The sequence below is a fragment of the Megascapheus bottae genome, chromosome 15 (assembly GCF_031878675.1).
Source record: "Megascapheus bottae isolate mThoBot1 chromosome 15, mThoBot2.hap1, whole genome shotgun sequence".
In the NCBI taxonomy this organism is placed as follows: domain Eukaryota; kingdom Metazoa; phylum Chordata; class Mammalia; order Rodentia; family Geomyidae; genus Megascapheus; species Megascapheus bottae.
This window is the reverse complement of record NC_143523.1, coordinates 45,027,457-45,045,532: the sequence shown is the minus strand read 5'-3', so window position 1 is coordinate 45,045,532 and position 18,076 is coordinate 45,027,457. Positions and strand designations below refer to the sequence as shown.

Below are 18,076 nucleotides of genomic sequence, written 5' to 3'. Positions count from 1 at the left end.
ACATTTTTATTATTGAGCAGTATACTAAAGTACTACTTAGTGGGCTGGGAGTTTGACCTAGTGGTAGAGTGCTTGCCTAGCATGCACGAAGACCCAGGTTTAATTCCTTGGTACCACATACATAGAAAAAGCTAGAAGTGGTACTGTGGCTCAAGTGGTAGATCTCTAGCCTTGAGAAAAGTCTAAGAACAGTGGTCAGGCCCTGAATTCAAGCCCCATGACTGGCAAAAAAAGAATTTTTTTTCTTTTTTTAAATAATTTTTTCATATATTTTTATTGTAATTAATAGAAGGGTTACATGATATTTGCCAGATAGAAGGTGCATTAATTCCCATACATTGATACCCTTTCACATGTCTTGGTCCCCATTTCCCTCCCCTCCACCTCCACCCGTCATCTTGTTTTCCCCCCTTCCCTATCCAATTTCAAATAACCAAATCCAAATATATCCGATATATCAGGTAACAAAGTAAGATACTATAACAATATGAGATAACCAAGGGACAGCAAAAGAGATGAGAGATAACATAGTACCTTAAGAAGAATAATCATTCATTATATGGCTTATGTTTCTATATCCTAGAGATCCTTTCATTCAGCGTCCTACTATATGGCCTTTTGTATCAAGGTTTTGATCTATTGCAAATCTCTGCTAGGAGAGCCCAAGGTTTCTACTGATTATGACAAATGAGGGAAACCATTGAGCCTAAGTTCCTTTGAGTCTGGCTTACTTCACTTACTATGATCTTTTCTAAGTCATTCCATTTCCTAACAAATGGGGCGATGTCATTCTTTCTAACAGCAGCATAGAATTCCATTGTGTATAAATACCACATCTTGTTGATCCACTCATCAACTGAGGGACATCTAGGTTGGTTCCATATCTTTGCTATGGTAAATAGTGCTGCAATGAACATTGTTGTGCTGGTGGATTTAGTTTGTCCTTGTTTCTGGATGATTGGGTAAATTCCAAGTAGTGGAATTGCTGGGTCATAGGGGAGCTCTATGTTTAGTCTTTTGAGGAACTGCCATACTGCTTTCCATAATGGTTGAACGACCTCCTTGGCACAGGTCAAAACTTTCTTAATAAGGACCAAGAATCACAACAAAGCAGAGAAAGGCTGGATAAGTGGGACTGCATTAAACTGCAGAGCTTTTGTATGGCAAAGGATATAGCTAGTAAACTAATTAGGAAGCCTACAGCGTGGGAGAAGATCTTCATCAACCATACAACAGACAAAGGCCTCATATCTAAAATATATCAACAGCTCAAAAAATTGAATCAATCCAAAACTAATCTCCAAAGTAACAACCATCCCATTAAAACATGGGCCAAAGACTTAAAGAGAGTCTTCTCTGAAGAAGAAACAAAAATGGCCTATAGACACATGAAGAAATGCTCAACATCTCTGGTCATAAAAGAAATGCAAATCAAAACAACTCTAAGATTCCACCTCACTCCAGTTAGAATGGCCAGGATCAAGAAAACTAATAACAACAGATGCTGGAGGGGATGTGGCCAGGAGGGATCATTACTGCTCTGTTGGTGGGAGTGCAAACTCGTTCAAAAAAGAATTTTTTAAGTACTTCTTAGCAATAAGAAGTGGTCTACTGATTATACAGACTGAATTATATATAATTATATAATGGTGATTCAATTTACCTGCACTTCTGAACTATTAGTCATATTTTGTTTTGTTTTTTAAAGGAAGGTGATCATAAAGCAGCCATTAGGAGTGATAGATGTGTATCACTCAGTTATACACATTTCAGAATTTACTGAATTGACTTGGGCACCATGCTACATATGAATTTTACTTACAATGGTAACAGATTTCAAACTGTTTTCTACAGAGAGACGATTATGAGATAATTATGGTCTAAGCTTGAACACTTAAGTAAATATTTTGAAGACAATGGGAATCAACTACCTATTGCTGGAGAAAGGAGTAACAGTGGGTAAAGAATAAGACTAAATTTTAACTTAGAATTAGAAGTCTCAGTATAAATAGATATATGTGGATCTAGTCATTAGGAAACATGAGCCTATTTCAAAATGAGGACTAGTCTAAATATAAAGTACCAGCACATTTTAAAATTGTCAAGGCCAAAAAATGCAGATAAAAATGTTGAGTAGGAAACTTTGAAACTTTATTTTCCTTAGACTAATGATCATACTCACACAAACTGTCAATCAAATTTTTGCACTCTTTACAATCTAATGAAAGTCTTAAAACAACTCCAACTTATATTAAGCAGCAACACATCTAATTTCCATCTACCACATCATATTATACAAAATGCCTATTTTTGAGGATTAAATAATACATGTATAGAAATAATAAAGTATGACATAGTCATGGGAAAAAATTTCAGTATCCTTGAAGGAGAAGAATTATAAAAAGGTATTGAATAGGAATTCTGGAACCATAGGAACAATAACTGAGGTAAAAATTGCTAGAGATATTCATCCAGCAGATTTAGGAAAGTGGTAGAGAGTACAGATGAACATGAAAATATATTAGCTTATATTATCCAATTCAAAGCAGATGGAAAATGAAGAAAAATTAACAGAGTTTAAAGACATCTATCTATACTTTAAAGAGTTACAATGATAAATTCTGTGTCCTAATCATTTTATCCTTCTTTCTTAAAACAAAAAACACTAACAATGTGGTACTGAAATAAAGATAGGCATATAAATAGTAGGATACAATTGAGAGTCCAAAAATAAACCCACACATTTATAATAAATAGATTGTCAGCAAGTGGGCCAACCCTAATCAGTATAAAAACATTGTCTCTTCAACAAATGGTATAGTGTTCCTTGGATATCTTCATACAGAAGAATGGATTTGAGCCTTCTACCACACATATGTAAAAATTAACTCACGAGGGGTCAGTAATTTAGGAGCTAATATTGTAGGACTTACAGAAGATAAAGGTAGCTATGACCTTTGATTTGGTGTTGAAACATTAGATACAACATGAAAGAAAAGTAGATAACTTGAACTGTACCATTGTCAAAAGCTTTTGTGAATCATGAGCCATTATCAAGAAAGTGGAAAGCCAACATAAAGGAGGAAAATATTCACAAGTCTTATAGCAAAGGCCTAGTATCCAGAATATGTCAAAAAGTTACAACAGCCAAAACTGGGCAAAAGACTTAAATAGACACTTCAGGTAACCAGCAAGCCCACAATGCTCAACATTATACAAATCAAACTTTTAAGGAGATATAGTTTCATACCCATAATAGCTAAAAGAAAAAAGCAGGTAAGGATATGGCTCAGTTGGTGCCTTGTTCCTTTGCTAGTGAAGCCACTAGAGAAAAAAGTTTGGAATCTTGTTCCAAACTTAAACATGGAGCTGCCATAAAATGGAACAGAGCTACTCTTTCATTCTAAAAATAATTGAAAACAAGTATTCAAAGTTATTTGCGCATGAATGTGTATACTGACTGTGCACAGTAACCAAAAAGCAGAAATCATATAAATGTCCTTCAATATATAAACAAGTTGAATGTAAATAGAAATTAAGTACTGATTCATACTACAACATGAACCTAGAAAACATTAACTAATAGAAGCCAGACACAAAATACTTACATTTTATGACTCAATAGGCAAAATGATGCTTCATTATGTGAATGTTACTAACAAATTGTTACCAATAAAATGTTACCAGGCACCGGGCACTAGTGGCTCACACCTGTCATCCTAGCTACTTAGGAGACTGAGATCTGAGGATAGTGATTTAAAGCCAACCTGGGCAGGGAACTCCATGAGACTCTTACCTTTAATAAACTACTCAAAAAAGTCAGAAGTGGCGCTATGTCTCAAATGGTAGAGTGCTCACCTTGAGTGAAAGAAGCTTAGGGACAATGCGTAGGTCCAGAATTCAAGCCCCAGGACCAGCATAAATAAATAAAGTTACCAGTCAGAAGGAAACAATAAAGAGCAAGGAAAACTTGTCCCAGATTAATGTCTAAAGGGACATGACAACATTCTGAACTTGGGTGGGGTGGGTGCTATAAAAAAAATTATTGGAGCAGTTGACTGTGAAAATAGATAATAATGTATGGCTATTAAATTTCTTAGTTTTGGTAGATTGTATTATGGCATTTAAGACAATGTCTTTGTTCACAGGAAGCATAGGCTGGAGTATTTAAGTGTAAAAAGCATCTCCAGGTTACTTTCAAAGTGGTATAAGAAAAAAATATAACTGGACAAAATGATAAAGCAAATAAGGTGATTGTGACTCTGGACGAAACATATGTTAGTTCCTATACTACTCTTTCATCTTTTCTATTTATATGGAATTATATCAGAATTTGAAATTGGCAACGAAATTAGGGGTTTTTTTTGTCTTCTGAGCAGCTCTGTGTTCCACATGTTGTTAGAAAAAGTAGTGCTAAGTTAGTTATCCTAGCACAGCTGCCTCATTTCACTCTAACTGTTTTTTTTTTCCTTTGTCCACTTCTGGCTCTCAATATATTATTTATTTCAGTTAAGTATACCAGTCTCTCCATGAGATTATTACATTATTGGTTACTCAGCTTCTATATACATTTATTGCTTTAGCTAGTATTGGGAAAACTTTGGGGACCTATTTTCACATCATGTATTTTTTTTCTTGTTTTCATGTTTGATTTTGCAGCACTTTGGATAATGTAAAAACTGTAACTGTTTCTTTTATCTTGAGGAATTTAGGTATTAACTTTCTAATGAGTGACTTTAATGCCCTGGTTTTCTTCCAGTGGCTCTTTTGGTCTGAAATTTTATGCTTAATCTCTTGGTAGCGGAGTGTGTAAAATGTAACCTTAATTAGAACATTTTGGGGCTGTGTGCTCATTCTTTATTCTCATGTCAAAAGAAGAATCTCTGAATGTTATACAGGACTGTATTTTCAGTCAGCCACAATCAGAATCAGAGAAGCTCCTCTTAAGTCACATTTGCCCATCAAAAGTTAATACAATTTTGTTGGTATTCACTTGTGGATTTCTATGTGTTTGTGGTTACTTATGAACAAGCCAGTATCCAATAGAAGTTTTTTTTTGAGTGAGTTTATTAAGAAGGTTATGCAAACTGACTTCATGAAGATTTGTATGGCGCTTGTGTTTTCAATTAGTTAACCAGTGTTCTTTCCTTTGTGGTGTATGATGGGATCTCCATTAGACAGAGGTAACCTATTGGATAGTTGTGTGCCTGGATGCTGGTGTGGTGGTGCTTGTGGATTTCATTTTCATGATACTCCTCCCCAAGTTATGCCTGTGGTGCTGCCTCTTATTTTGTGCTTGCATGAGATTATTACTTTGATTGCGCTTTGTTGATTTGAGTTCTTAAAGTTGTTTTATTCTTTTTTTTCACATTTTGGTACTCAGAATTCCAAAAAAAAATGCCTTTGGTTGGTTCAGAACTTAGAGAAATTTATCGCAAGTGCATCTTTGGCGGATCCTTTTCAGTTTTTGAACACATGGTTTGTTATCACTAAGCTTATGCTTTGGTTAAGAATTCAGGAAAAGAATAGGTTTGGTTAAACAAACCAGTAAGAAACCACTTACTAGATAAGCTATTACTGAAATTAATAGCTCATTTCATGACATTTAGGTTAAAGAAATGGAATATATATGTAGAGTAAAGGCCAAGTTTTAGGAGAGTGTGTCATTAAATGGATCCAGTAAAGTGACAATAAATATGATCAAATTGTGTCTAAACCTTGTGTTTACACATGTATGCATGTCTGGTTTAGCATTATCTCCCAGAGATGCTATTTACTCTATATACTATTCTAGATTCCAAAACTGGGATTCTTAGAATCATAAACTAAGTATTAAAATTAGTGTGTCAGAAATTTGAATTTGAATTGTATGTCAAAAAGTTGGGCATTTGGCCGGGTGCCAATGGCTCACGCCTGTAATCCCAGCTACTCAGGAGGCTGAGATACTAGGATCCCAGTTCAAAGCCAGTTGGGGCACAAAAGTCTGTGAGACCCTTATCTCCAGTTAACCCCCAGAAAACTAGAAGTGGCACTGTGGCTCAAGTGGTAGAGTGATAGCCTTGAGCTGAAGAGCTCAAGGACAGTGCCCAGGCCCAAGTTTGAGCCCCATAACTGACCCTTCCTCCCCCAAATTGAGCATTTTTGTGGACCTTGGAAATAGTTGCTTACCTCTTCATTTGTGATCACTTGCAATATCATTTTTCTTAAGCAGAACTAATTGCTTTTTAGTTTTTTTTAATACAATATAACTCTTCCAAAAAAGGGTGGATTGTTTTTAAAACTGAAAAAAAAACCAGGTCTAAAAGAAATCTATCTGTTCAGTGGCAGGTGGTTATAAAATTCAAATTGCTTTCTGATGTTCTTACTAACTCAGTGTTTATATGAATAAAATGTTTTAGTTTGGAATTTTCATGATCTAAAAACTGTAAAGGATCCATTGATTTTGAATAGCCATCAGAGAAATGCTTAGAGTAAATCTCTAAAACTATGAAATAATTGGTAATTCATTTTTCACTATTTATATTCTAATTCAGCAATATCTTTTTTTTAATCTCTTGATGGGACCTATGTATTTAATAGAAAATTTCCCAGGAACGAGAAAAGTTTGCTGATGAAGGCAGTATATTTTATACCCTTGGAGAGTGTGGGCTCATATCCTTTTCAGACTACATTTTCCTTACAACCGTTCTTTCCAGTAAGTATAAACATTTCCATTTATTTGTTTACAAGAAATATGCAGGACTATAAAAACAGTTGACTTGATTATATGGGAAAGTAAGACATATTGATAGAGTAGGCAAATTATAAGTTTTGTGAAATTTCATTTTTAGACTCTTTCTATAATTCACATGTGGAATCACCAGAAAGGAAAAAATTAAAGTATCTTTTTTTTCCTTTTGGAACAATAATGATCAAATTATTCTGTACTTTTAGTTTGATATTACTGTTATCTTTATTTTATAAATAAGAGAACTGAGGCATACAAAAGGTTGCAGAACTTACCCCTAATCCCACAGTGAGTAAATAGGCAATTTGGAATTTGGACCCAGACTGACCCCAGCATCTGGCCACCTATGGCTTGGTTTTACTGCAGTGACAGCCATAACTTTGCTGTCTGTTTTTTCTCTAAGGCTGAGCTATGAAAAGACTGGTTAGAAATGCTCCTATAGATAACAAGCAGTTCATGCGTCTTTGCAATCTGATTATACACTGTGTTGTCCACTTTATCTAACAATCCACAGGGGAAAATATGCCACAGAAATTACACTGACATCAGCTCTTGCCCATGCAGAAATTGCTACTCAGATGATGGAAAATGAGACATTTGGGGCTTCTTTTTCTTGTGGGTAATAAGAAATCATTACAGTCTCAATAGAGTAAATGGCTTCCAAATTATCATATGAGAAAGCAGGCAATTCTTTAAGCTTCAAAAGCTTTGCTATAAAGTAGTTTAGGATTAGGGAAATGTATTAGTATGTTTATTTATCTTTGAAGCACTAAGGACCACAGAAAACCAGCTAGTACAGTATGGAGGCTATTATCTAGAGGAAGTAGGACTGTCAGTCTGACTAGTTCTTCTCATTGAAAGTAAACAGACTCCATAGCATTAAAGAAGTTGCCATCATTTTGAATAGCATGAACTGTCTGCCCTAATGGAGCCTAACTTGGAGCTCAAAATACCTTAATTCTACTGTTGTCTAAAATAAAATTAAACAATTATATATGGCAAATCATGTTTTCTTTCCCAACTTATCTTTCCTGAAAACAAAGAAAACTGCTTTTCAGCATAGTTTATCCCATTAGATAAGAGTTAATTTTTAAACTTCCGTAATTTGATTTTTCTGAATAAGATTTACTTGCATTCAGAATAACAGTCAAATTAACAGAAATACTTAGCTAACAAAAGTGGTGTTGATTTCTCACTCTTCTCTGTACATGATTTTCTTTTTGGGGTTTTGGTTTGTTTTGGTTTTGTTTTGGGTCTTTTTTTGTTTTTTTCCCAGCCCTGGGGCTTGAACTCAGGGCCTCGACACTGTCCCTGAACTTCTTTTGCACAAGGCTAGAATTCTGCCATGTGAACCACAGCACCATTTCTGGCTTTTTCTGTTGATATAATACTGAAGAATCAAACACAGGGCTTCACACACTCTAGGCATGCACTGATTTTGACTCCTTTAGATTTCACACAATAGTGGAAATTTTGGATTAAATCTGTTTTCACTATAGCTGAATTTGGCTTATAAAACTTTATAAGGACTGGGAGTTTGGCCTAGTGGTACAGTGCTTGCCTAGCATGCACGAAGACCCAGGATCAATTCCTTGGTACATACATAGAAAAAGCTGGAAGTGGTGCTGAGGCTCAAGTGGTAGAGCTCTAGCCTTGAGAAAGTCCAAGGACAGTGCTCAGGCCCTGAGCTCAAGCCCAGGACTGGCAAAAAAAAAAAAAAAAAAAAAAAAAAACTTTTAAAACTTAAATCACTGGGCTATATCTTTCTTACAAATTACAAGCCTGTTGAGAAATTATAACAGCACTCAAGTAAAATTAGATAGTATTTTATTCTCTTGACAGACTAATGAGAAAGCAGATTACTTCTACCTCTACTATAACCTGTTTCTTTGGGTAATTCTTGGTCCTGTAGTACTAGAACTTCTGCCAAACAATTAATAGTAATGCTTTTAAATATTCCAAGTATTTATTGAAGGTATTTCAATTCTTCTGAAGTCAGATATAATTTGAGAACATTTCAACAGCTTTAGCTGTTTCAAAAAAAAAGTTGAAGGGCTGGGAGTTTGGCCTAGTGGTAGAGTGCTTGCCTAGCATGCACAAAGACTCAGATTCAATTCCTCATTACCACATACATTTAAAAAAAAAAAAAGGCCGGAAGTGGTGCTATGGCTCAAGGGGTAGAGCTTTAGCCTTGAGAAAGCCCAAGGACAGTGCTCAGGCCCTGAGTTCAAGGCCCAGAACTGGTAAAAAAAAAAATTCTTTAAAATTGAAATTTACATCTTTGCAACAACTACCCCAGCTGATTAGTTTTGGACAGCACTGAAAACCAACACTGAGACTGACTCCTCCATGCTGTATTCTCCTCCCCCATATTTCCTCACAAAGTCATATAGCAGCAGGCTCTCTGACCAGGATGGCAAGGAATGCAATCACTGTGTGGTTGGCCAAATGTTCCCAGTCACTGCTGTTCTTACCTTCAAGGCTGTTTCTCAAGTAGAACATGGATAAGTTTAAGATGGTACCACTGTGCTCTTGAGTAGTTATTAATAGTACTGTGGTTGATAGTAGGCCCATCTGAAATGTTCAAAAACTCAAAGCTGAAGGTAGCTTAGCTGAGAGGACTAGTAGGAAAGGAAGAAAGCAGAACCCGTGAAAGCAGTCACACAGTGGGTAAAATCCTCCCTAAGCATGAGTGATACAGGAAACATGCAAAATGAAACATTTTCTTGCTCTTGCTCCATATCTGCAATGTAAACTTGGATCTCTGGGCTGGAGATTGCCATGGAAACCAGCAAGTCAATTTCTGTTTCTGTCTCTAGATTCTCCCAGCTTCTTTACAGTTCCTTCAGTTCCATTACTATCCTGAGAGCCTGGGAACCTCTACTGGAGACAGGGCATCTTTGATCCTGTCAGAAAGGAAGTTGCCTGGGACCATTAGTATGATGAGCTTCTTGTGAAGTGTAGAGAGTGGATCTGGGTGTGCTGATACAAGCCTACAATTTCAGCACTTTGGAGTGTAAGACAATAGGAAGAAGCTAAAGGCTCACCTAGGCTATCAAGCCAATATGTCTTAAAACAAACAGAAAATTAAGGTTCCAGCTCTTTTTAAGTTTGCACATAAAAACTGAAGGCCCCATATAACTGACTCTAGGAAATGAAATGAATTGCTTCCTAATTTTTTTTCTTTGTATATTCCACGCAGCTCTCCCTCTTTATCTGTGTGATATTTTTCAGCTTCTGGTAGGAACTCAATGTTTCCATGATGAGCTGTCCTTTTGGAGAAGCAGCTCTCCCTTCTGCTCAACAGAAGTGAGGTGGACCTAGAGGCTGTTTCAGGGCCCCAGCTGAACAAAATGGCTTAACTACTTGTAAGGATGGTTTCTGGCTTGGGAAATCTAGATCAGACATCTTGATGATCAAAGTAGGATTGCAAGTAAGAAACTCATGGTATCTAGTCCAAGTTCCCAAGTAGATCTTGAGCACTTTTTTTTTTGGCCAGTCCTGTGTCTTGAACTCAGGGCCTGGGCATTGTCCTTGGACACTTTTGCTCAAAGCTAGTGCTCTGCTACTTGAGCCACAGCACCACTTCCGGCTTTTTCTGAGTATGTAGTACCAAAGAATCGAACCTAGTGCTTTGTGCCTGCTAGGTGAACGCTCTACCACTAGACTATGCTTCCGGCGCCTTGAACACCAGTTCCTTTTTTTTTTTTTTTTCTTTTGTCAGTCGTGGAGTTTGAACTCTGGGTTTAGGGGGCTGTTTCTGAGCAGCTCTTCAGCTCAAGGCTAGTGCTCTACTCCTTGAGCCACAGTACTACTTCCTAGAACTAGTTCTTGAAGCAACAAATCCACAATAGATGTCCTCAGCATTGGGACTCTGCACAGCAGAATGGGCCAATAGTCCAAAAGTTACCCTCCAAGGGCTGAGAGAACTCAGCTGGACCACTCTGTTGCCCTGCAGCAGCCTTCTTTGCCTAACTATAGCTACAGATGACAATCACAGAATACTGTGGGAAAGACAGTATGTCTATCTGTCTCTCAACCAGGCTCATCCTCCTTTGAAACTCTTCCACTCATTTCATGGCCACCTCCACCAGAGGCTTCTTCCGGACCTCTTAAGCAATATCAGCATAACACAAAGTCTAAATTACCAATCATCTGGATTATGGGGTTTATGTCTTGTTGCAGCTGCCTCTCTTCCTCAATGTTTGTGAGTCTTGTGGACATTGGGAGAAACATGCAGTTGATCTAAAACCCCTGCATTGGTCCTGGAGCCCAGCCATGCCCTGAGCAACCCTAACAATGCATATGGAGGCAGAAGCAAACATTGACCAGAAGGTGCCAAACTAGCACAGTTCCCCTAGCTACCAGCTCTGATCACTGCTTAACAAGCTATTGAGACTACTCCTGGGTTTTCAAATGGAACTACTTTCCTTGACTTCATGGCTGATAGAATCTGGTGGCTCTCCAGGTAGCTGTCCTCTTTCTGTTTTACTTCAGAATAAGGAAAATGAATACAAACTGTGTCCTGGATAGGAGAAAATCTCAAATTCTGTTCAGGGAATAAGCCAGAGTGATAGGCCTTTGAAGTCCTGTAAGGACTGCAAACCTACAAGCATACCAAGCAACAGTAGCAGCCATGTTTACACCCTGATTGCCATCAACAGAGCCCTCCCACTGGTCCCCTCCAGCAGAGATGGTACATTAGAGGAATACACACTACTCTCCCCCTCATACTCCCTCACTTAGCCTGATAGCAAGCCTGGGTCAATGAAAACAAAATTGGTCTACTGTTGCTTAAATGTGTTTAAGATGATTCTTTGACATATTTTTATTTTGTACAGAATTCTTTTAAAACCTAAGCATCCCAAGGCCATAGTACAACTCTAACAAATTGGAACATGGGAACTCCTCCTTTACAGATACACACTGTAAAGATTTTCTCTATACTTCTCCCACCATCATACTTTAAAGCTTTCAGAAAAATTGTAGGGCATTTTTAAAATGCAATCTGTGTATTCTGCAGAAGACAAGACATCAGGACCTCATATTAGTGCTGGTCCATTCTGCAAAAAATTCAGTCTTGTCCTAAGTTGATTATATTCAGTATATTGCATTTCTGGGATGCACTGGCCATTTAAATTCCCTAGAAGTGAGCTGTTAGAATGTTGAAAGTCTTGAAGCAAATCTTGAAAAACCTTGATAAAGGAATAATGTTTTATATTTTCTCAGTGACCCAGCATACAGGGGAGGGAGTAGATTGTTTTTACTTTTCAAAAAAAATTAAATATGGGCCAGGAGTTTAGCCTAGTAGTAGAGTGCTTGCCTAGCATGCACAAAGACCTAGGTTCAATTCCTCAGTACCACATGCATAGAAAAAAGGCAGAAATGGTGCTGTGGCTCAAGTGGTAGAACTCTAGCCTTGAGAAAGCCCAAGGACAGTGCTCAGGCCCTGAGTTCAAGGCTCCAGACTGGCCAAAAAAAATTAAATACAACAGTTTGTAAGAGCTACTAGGAGTTGATTTAGGCTCTGCATAAGAAACTTAATTTGGGCCAGGAGTTTGGCCTAGTGGTGGAATGCTTGCCTAGCATACACAAAGACCCACGTTCAATTCCTTGGTACCACATACATAGAAAAAAAGCCAGAAGTGGTGCTGAGGCTCAAGTGGTAGAGCTCTGGCCTTGAGAAAGTCCAAAGACAGTGCTCAGGCCCTGAGCTCAAGCCCAGAACTGGCAAAAAAGAAAAAGAAAGAAAGAAAAAAAAAACTTAACATGCTTAGGCTTCAGAAGTAGTGGCCTGCTTCTCTGATGATTAAGTTAGGGCTCTATAATCCTACAATTTCAATAGAAAGACTGATCCTTGGGTAGAAGATTATATTCTGAAGTTTTCTCTAAATCAGAATTCTCTGCTACAATATATTAATTATCTCATTGTATTCTAATGTTTCATCCTGAAACAGGAATGAAATAGGTAGGAATTATTTTTTAATTGTGTTTTTATATTTAAGTAGTTGTACAAAGGAGTTACCATTCAACAAATCATTTGATGAATACATCACATTTTGATCAATGTCACCCCTTTCATCGTTTTCTCCCATCCCTTCAGCCCTACTCCTAGGAATTCTTTATTTGGAAAATCAAGCTAGCAATAAATAAGAAACTTCTTTAGAATATAATCTGTGAAGGGGTAGCATTGTCCCAAAAGAAAAATATTCATTACCTGACTTATGTAACTGCAACCCTTCTGCCCATCAACCTTTATAATAACAATACAAAAAAGAATATAATATATTAACTTTTCAGCAATCCATCGGTATTACCAAAAATTAATTTAAAGTGACAAATTACTCATTACGTTTTGAGGAAAGCCAGAATTCAAGCCCTTGTCTTGTACATTTCTAGCAAAGAACAGTAAGTGAAAGAGCTATGAAAGTCTCAAGACAGCCAGTGTTGTTTCTTTCTGATTGACTTACTACACTCAGAAAACCATCCTTTTTTCTTATTATCAAAGCAAAGTAAAAATGTTTGTGCTTCAGGGGATTTAAAGTTGTTGTTACTGTTGCTATCATTATTGATAGTGGCAGAACATTGCTATAAAAATGGATTGTTAACCTAATAACCTAATAAACCTATTGTAGCTCCACATCCTAAAAGCAAAGATTGTCATGGAAATTTCATCAGTTCCAACATATGGTAAAACCATTTTAGAAATCATGTAGAAAACAGATTATACTATTTTTTTTTGCTAGTCCTAGGCTTGAGCTCAGAGCCTGAGCACTGTCCTTGGACTTTCTCAAGGCGAGAGCTCTACCACTTGAGCCTCAGCATCATTTCCGGCTTTTTTTTCTATGTATGTGGTACCGAGGAATCGAACCCGGGTCTTCATGCATGCTAGGCAAGCACTTTAACCACTAGGCCAAACTCCCAGCCTGATTATACTATTTTTAGCAGGGTTTTCCCCTCACTCTTTGCTTTATAAGCAACATAGTATTTTTCTCTCAGAACCTTTCTTTGGAAACAGGTCATGAGTTAGGATACTCTAAGGTTTGTGTAACAGCTACATTAAAAGAAAAATGCTGTGGAGTCTACATTTAAAGGGAAGCAGAATAGTTTCAAAGAGAATCACCTAAGCATTTTCTACAGAGTGTATTTCACTGAAAGCAAGCTAATGGCATCTTTGCCAGGGATCAGCAAATTGAACAGGCTGAGGGAATTCCCTTTGGAAGTACCTTCCATAGCACAATCATGAATGCTCAGAGGAGAATGTTCAAGGTTGCTGGTCCAGCTCACCTCAATATTAACCAGAGCAAGAGAGCACAGCCTCTGGTGTGTCTTCACATATACTTTAATGCTCAGAGTAGCTCCACATACAGCTCATGCTCAGTGTGCACTATACTAGGCAAGGATAGAAAGACAATGTTGGGCAATGTTTTGTTAGTAAAATGAACTCAGATTTGGTTAAAGGAGGAAATATAATCATGATGTGACAGAAAATTTCATTCATATAAATGATCTCTGCACATGCCTTCATGTGTAATAAGCATATAAGATTGTAAGAAAGCTAAAATTTTAAGCACTTTGTAACCTTGGTAATCAATGGATATAGAGAATGGCAATGTCTTTCTTAGTGTCTTAGCTCTCACTAACTTTTCCCAGTTTCTCCTCTTGATACTGGAAAGCCACCTCCTCTCTCACTGTTTCATTTCCTTTTCCCTACATCCTAAATATCATTTTCCTTGCTCACCTTACATGCACTTACCTTTTCTTGCCCTTTAGCTTTCATTGAGCAGCTTTATTTCAGGCTCTTCCCAGCTAACCATGTAATATTCTAGCAGATTCCAGCCCTAACCTTCTACCCTCACTCCATGTTCCCAACTCAGTAAGTGGACCCTCCAAATCCACCAGATCCTATCTGAACTGGTTTTATTACATCAAGCCTTTTACATCTGTTTTATTTCTTGGTAAATGACATCCAAGCTACCTAGCTGTCAAAGCCAGTCATGCTGTCACCCCTTTTCACTCTCAACATATCACACCTAACTAACTATTCATTAAGTTATATAATTTCTGCCTTTAGGCATTTCAAATTTGTTCCCTACTCTCCATCACCAATGCCATCACTTCAGTTCACATTTTCCTCATTTACAAGAGCTTCTGTGATCTTTTCTGAAGCTGGCTTTTCTTTTCCAGGTCATCCTTCACACCATAGCTGGACATGTCCTTTATAAATGTTTGATTGTATGAATATCCTACTTAAGAACTTCACTATTTGGGGCCAAGAGTTTGGCCTAGTAGTAGAGTGCTTGCCTAGCATGCACAAAGACCCAGGTTTGATTCCTCAGAACCACATACATAGAAAAAGCTGGAAGTGATGCTGTGGGGCTCACGTGGTAGAGCTGTAGACTTGAGAAAGCCCAAGTACAGTGCTCAGGCTCTGAGTTCAAGCCCTAGGATTGGCAAAAACAAAATAAAACAACAAAAAAAACTTCATTATCATTGTATGTTCCGCCATTGACATACTCCCATATGTCAACAGAGATTAGGCAAATGACATACTGTAAGAGCAAAGTGGCGAAGTGTGAAACAATAGGGAAGGATTGGAAAAAGCACTCCTATCCAAAGAGGTCCATATTCAGAATTTTGGAAGAAATAGGACAAATGCATCAGAGTCTAGTGTCATTATGGTTCCAGTTGGTATAACCAAGTCTAATACACTGAGCATAATACAGAAATGCAAATCAAAACTACATTGATCGAAGGGAAATGGGGATCATGATATGTGAAAGGGTATCAATGTGTGGGAATTAATGCACCATTTATCTGGCAAATATCATGTAACCCTTCTATTAACTACAATAAAAAATATATTTAAAAAAAAACTACATTGATCCTAGCTACTCAGGAGGCTGTGATCTGAGGATCAAGTTTCAAAGCCAGCCCAGGCACAAAAAGACCTGAGACTCTTATCTCCAATTAACCCCTAAAACAAGAAGTGGGGCTTGACTCAAGGGTAAGGTGATAGCCTTGAGCTGAAGAGCTCAGGGACAATGCCCAGGCCCAGTGGTAAGGGCTGTAGCCTTGAGCTGAAGAGCTCAGGGACAACACCCAGGCAGAGTTTAGGCCCCATGACCCACAAAAACAAAAAACAGACAACAACAAAAAAAAACTACAGGCAACAACAAAAAAAACTACATTAGATTCTACCTCACTCTAGTTAGAATATCCATTATCAAGAAACCAAATAAAAACAGATTCTGGCAGGGGTGTGGCCAAAAGGGAACACTACTACTACATTGTTGGTGGGAATGTAAACTTATTCAACCACTCTGGAAAACAATATTACAGTTTCTCAAAAGACTATAAATATAGAAGTCCCCTATGAACCAGCAATCCCACTCCTGAGCATTTATCCAAATGACTACAAACAAGGCCACACTAAAGCTACTAACACAACTATGTTCAGTGTAGCATTATTTACCATAGCTAAGACATGGAACCAACCCAGATGCCCCTCAGTCAATGAATGGATCAAGAAAATGTGGTACATATACAGAATGGAATTCTGTGCTTCCATCAGAAAGACTGGCATTGTCCCATTTGTAGTGAAATGAAAAGACTTGGGAAAAAAAACATTAACAGAATACATGGCATAATAAGGCAGTTTTAAGTTTATGTACACTGTATATCGTATTTTGATTGATCCTGGAACACTAAAGAAATATTAAAAAGCTTCCATCGTTCACTTAAGGGAAATAATATATATCTTCTTGTCAAACTGCATAATTTTATTTTGTTTTTTAAGCATAGGGTTAATTTTAGCATTGAAGTTATATGTTGCTCAGTAATTTGTGTATATGTCTGACATGATTGAAATGGGGCTGATAACGACAGAACATTTCTCTGTCATACTACTGAGCAGTAGTGGTAAAAAGAAAAGCAGTGTAACTTGTATAGAACTCCTAACTTTACTTAGAATAGAACTAGAGAAAACAAAGCTAACTTGATTTTTTTTGTTGGTCATGGGGCTTGAACTCCGGGTCTGGGCGCTGTCCCTGAGCTCTTCAGCTCAAGGCTACTGCTCTGCCCCTTGAGCCACAGCTCCACTTCCACTAACTTGATTTAAATTCAAGACAAAATCTTAAACTTTCAGCTGGGCACTGGTGGCTTCTTGGATAGTGTATTTTAGTGTTAAATCATTTTATTTTCTTAAATGATTTATTTTTTACTAATACCTTCTAAGTATTTATTATTTTTCTCCTCCCTATCTCTGTTTCTACTTTTTTCCTTGCAGCTCCTCAAAGAAATTTTGAAATTGCCTTCAAGATGTTTGACTTGAATGGAGATGGAGAAGTAGACATGGAAGAGTTTGAACAGGTAAGTTGTAGTGGCATATTCTTTAAATATTTAAAACACATTTTCAGGGGCCTTACGATTTAATGAAGGGCTTAATACAGTAATCTCAGCTTTACTTCTTTTAAATCCAAAAGCAATGATAGATATATATATATGTTACTATGATTGTTTAATCAAAATGGCAGTAATGACTATTGTCTATTAAATGCCCTGTGTGTAGAAAACCTTTTGCTCTAGAAACATTGGTAAGCAGTATCTTTCGTCCTCTTAAAGACCCTGTGAAGGCTGGGCACTGGGGCACTGATGGCGCACACCTGTAATCCTAGCTACTCAGGAGCCTGAGAGGTGAGGCTCTTGGTTCATAGCCAGCGTGGACACAAAAGTCTGTGAGACTCTTATTGCCAATTAACCACCAAGAACCGCTGTGCCGCTGTGGCTCAAGTGATAAAGCAGTAGCCTTGAGCTAAAAGCTCAAGGGCAGTGCCCAGGCCCAGAGATCAAACCCCACAACGGACAAAAAAAAAAATAGATTTTTTAAAAACTATGAATACATGAAGAAATTAAGAATCAGAAGGTTTGAATAAGTGACTTAGGTAGACTGAATTATAGACTGGAAAATAACTTGAAAGCCTCTGTTCTTTCTACTTCATTACACTGTGTGTTGAAAGAATACCCATTTAGTTAGAAACCACTAAGGACTTTGAGTCTGAAGAAATGGATCTCTGATGAGATGAAATTCTTTTGCAGATTAATAGCTTAACCTATTGTAAAATATGCTATTTCAGTGACATAACATAGTAAGTTTGTTTTTACTACTTACATAAACCTTAAAATGTGTGATTGATATATAGTTCTCCACGTACTGATTTAGGGATATAAGCTCTTTCTGTGTTATGACCCTGTAACCATCATATGGCTTCTATGGTAGAAACAGCATGGAGAACTATACTTGGATAGTTTTTATGGGCCACGTCTGAAATAGCACATCTGACTTCGACT

The 18,076-nt window shown here is 37.4% G+C and overlaps 1 protein-coding gene across 2 annotated transcripts in view; it reads left to right on the top strand.

Annotated features, from left to right (window-relative positions):
• Micu1 (mitochondrial calcium uptake 1) overlaps positions 1 to 18,076 on the top strand; it is a 125,904-nt gene that overhangs the window by 45,469 nt on the left and 62,359 nt on the right. The window contains exons 6-7 of one of the 2 annotated variants that reach the window (XM_090346513.1): positions 6,580 to 6,694; positions 17,016 to 17,098. In XM_090346513.1, coding sequence (XP_090202639.1) covers positions 6,580 to 6,694; positions 17,016 to 17,098 — 198 coding nt within the window. The remainder of the gene's footprint in view (positions 1 to 6,579; positions 6,695 to 17,015; positions 17,099 to 18,076) is intronic. The other variant, XM_090346514.1, reaches the window with a different exon arrangement.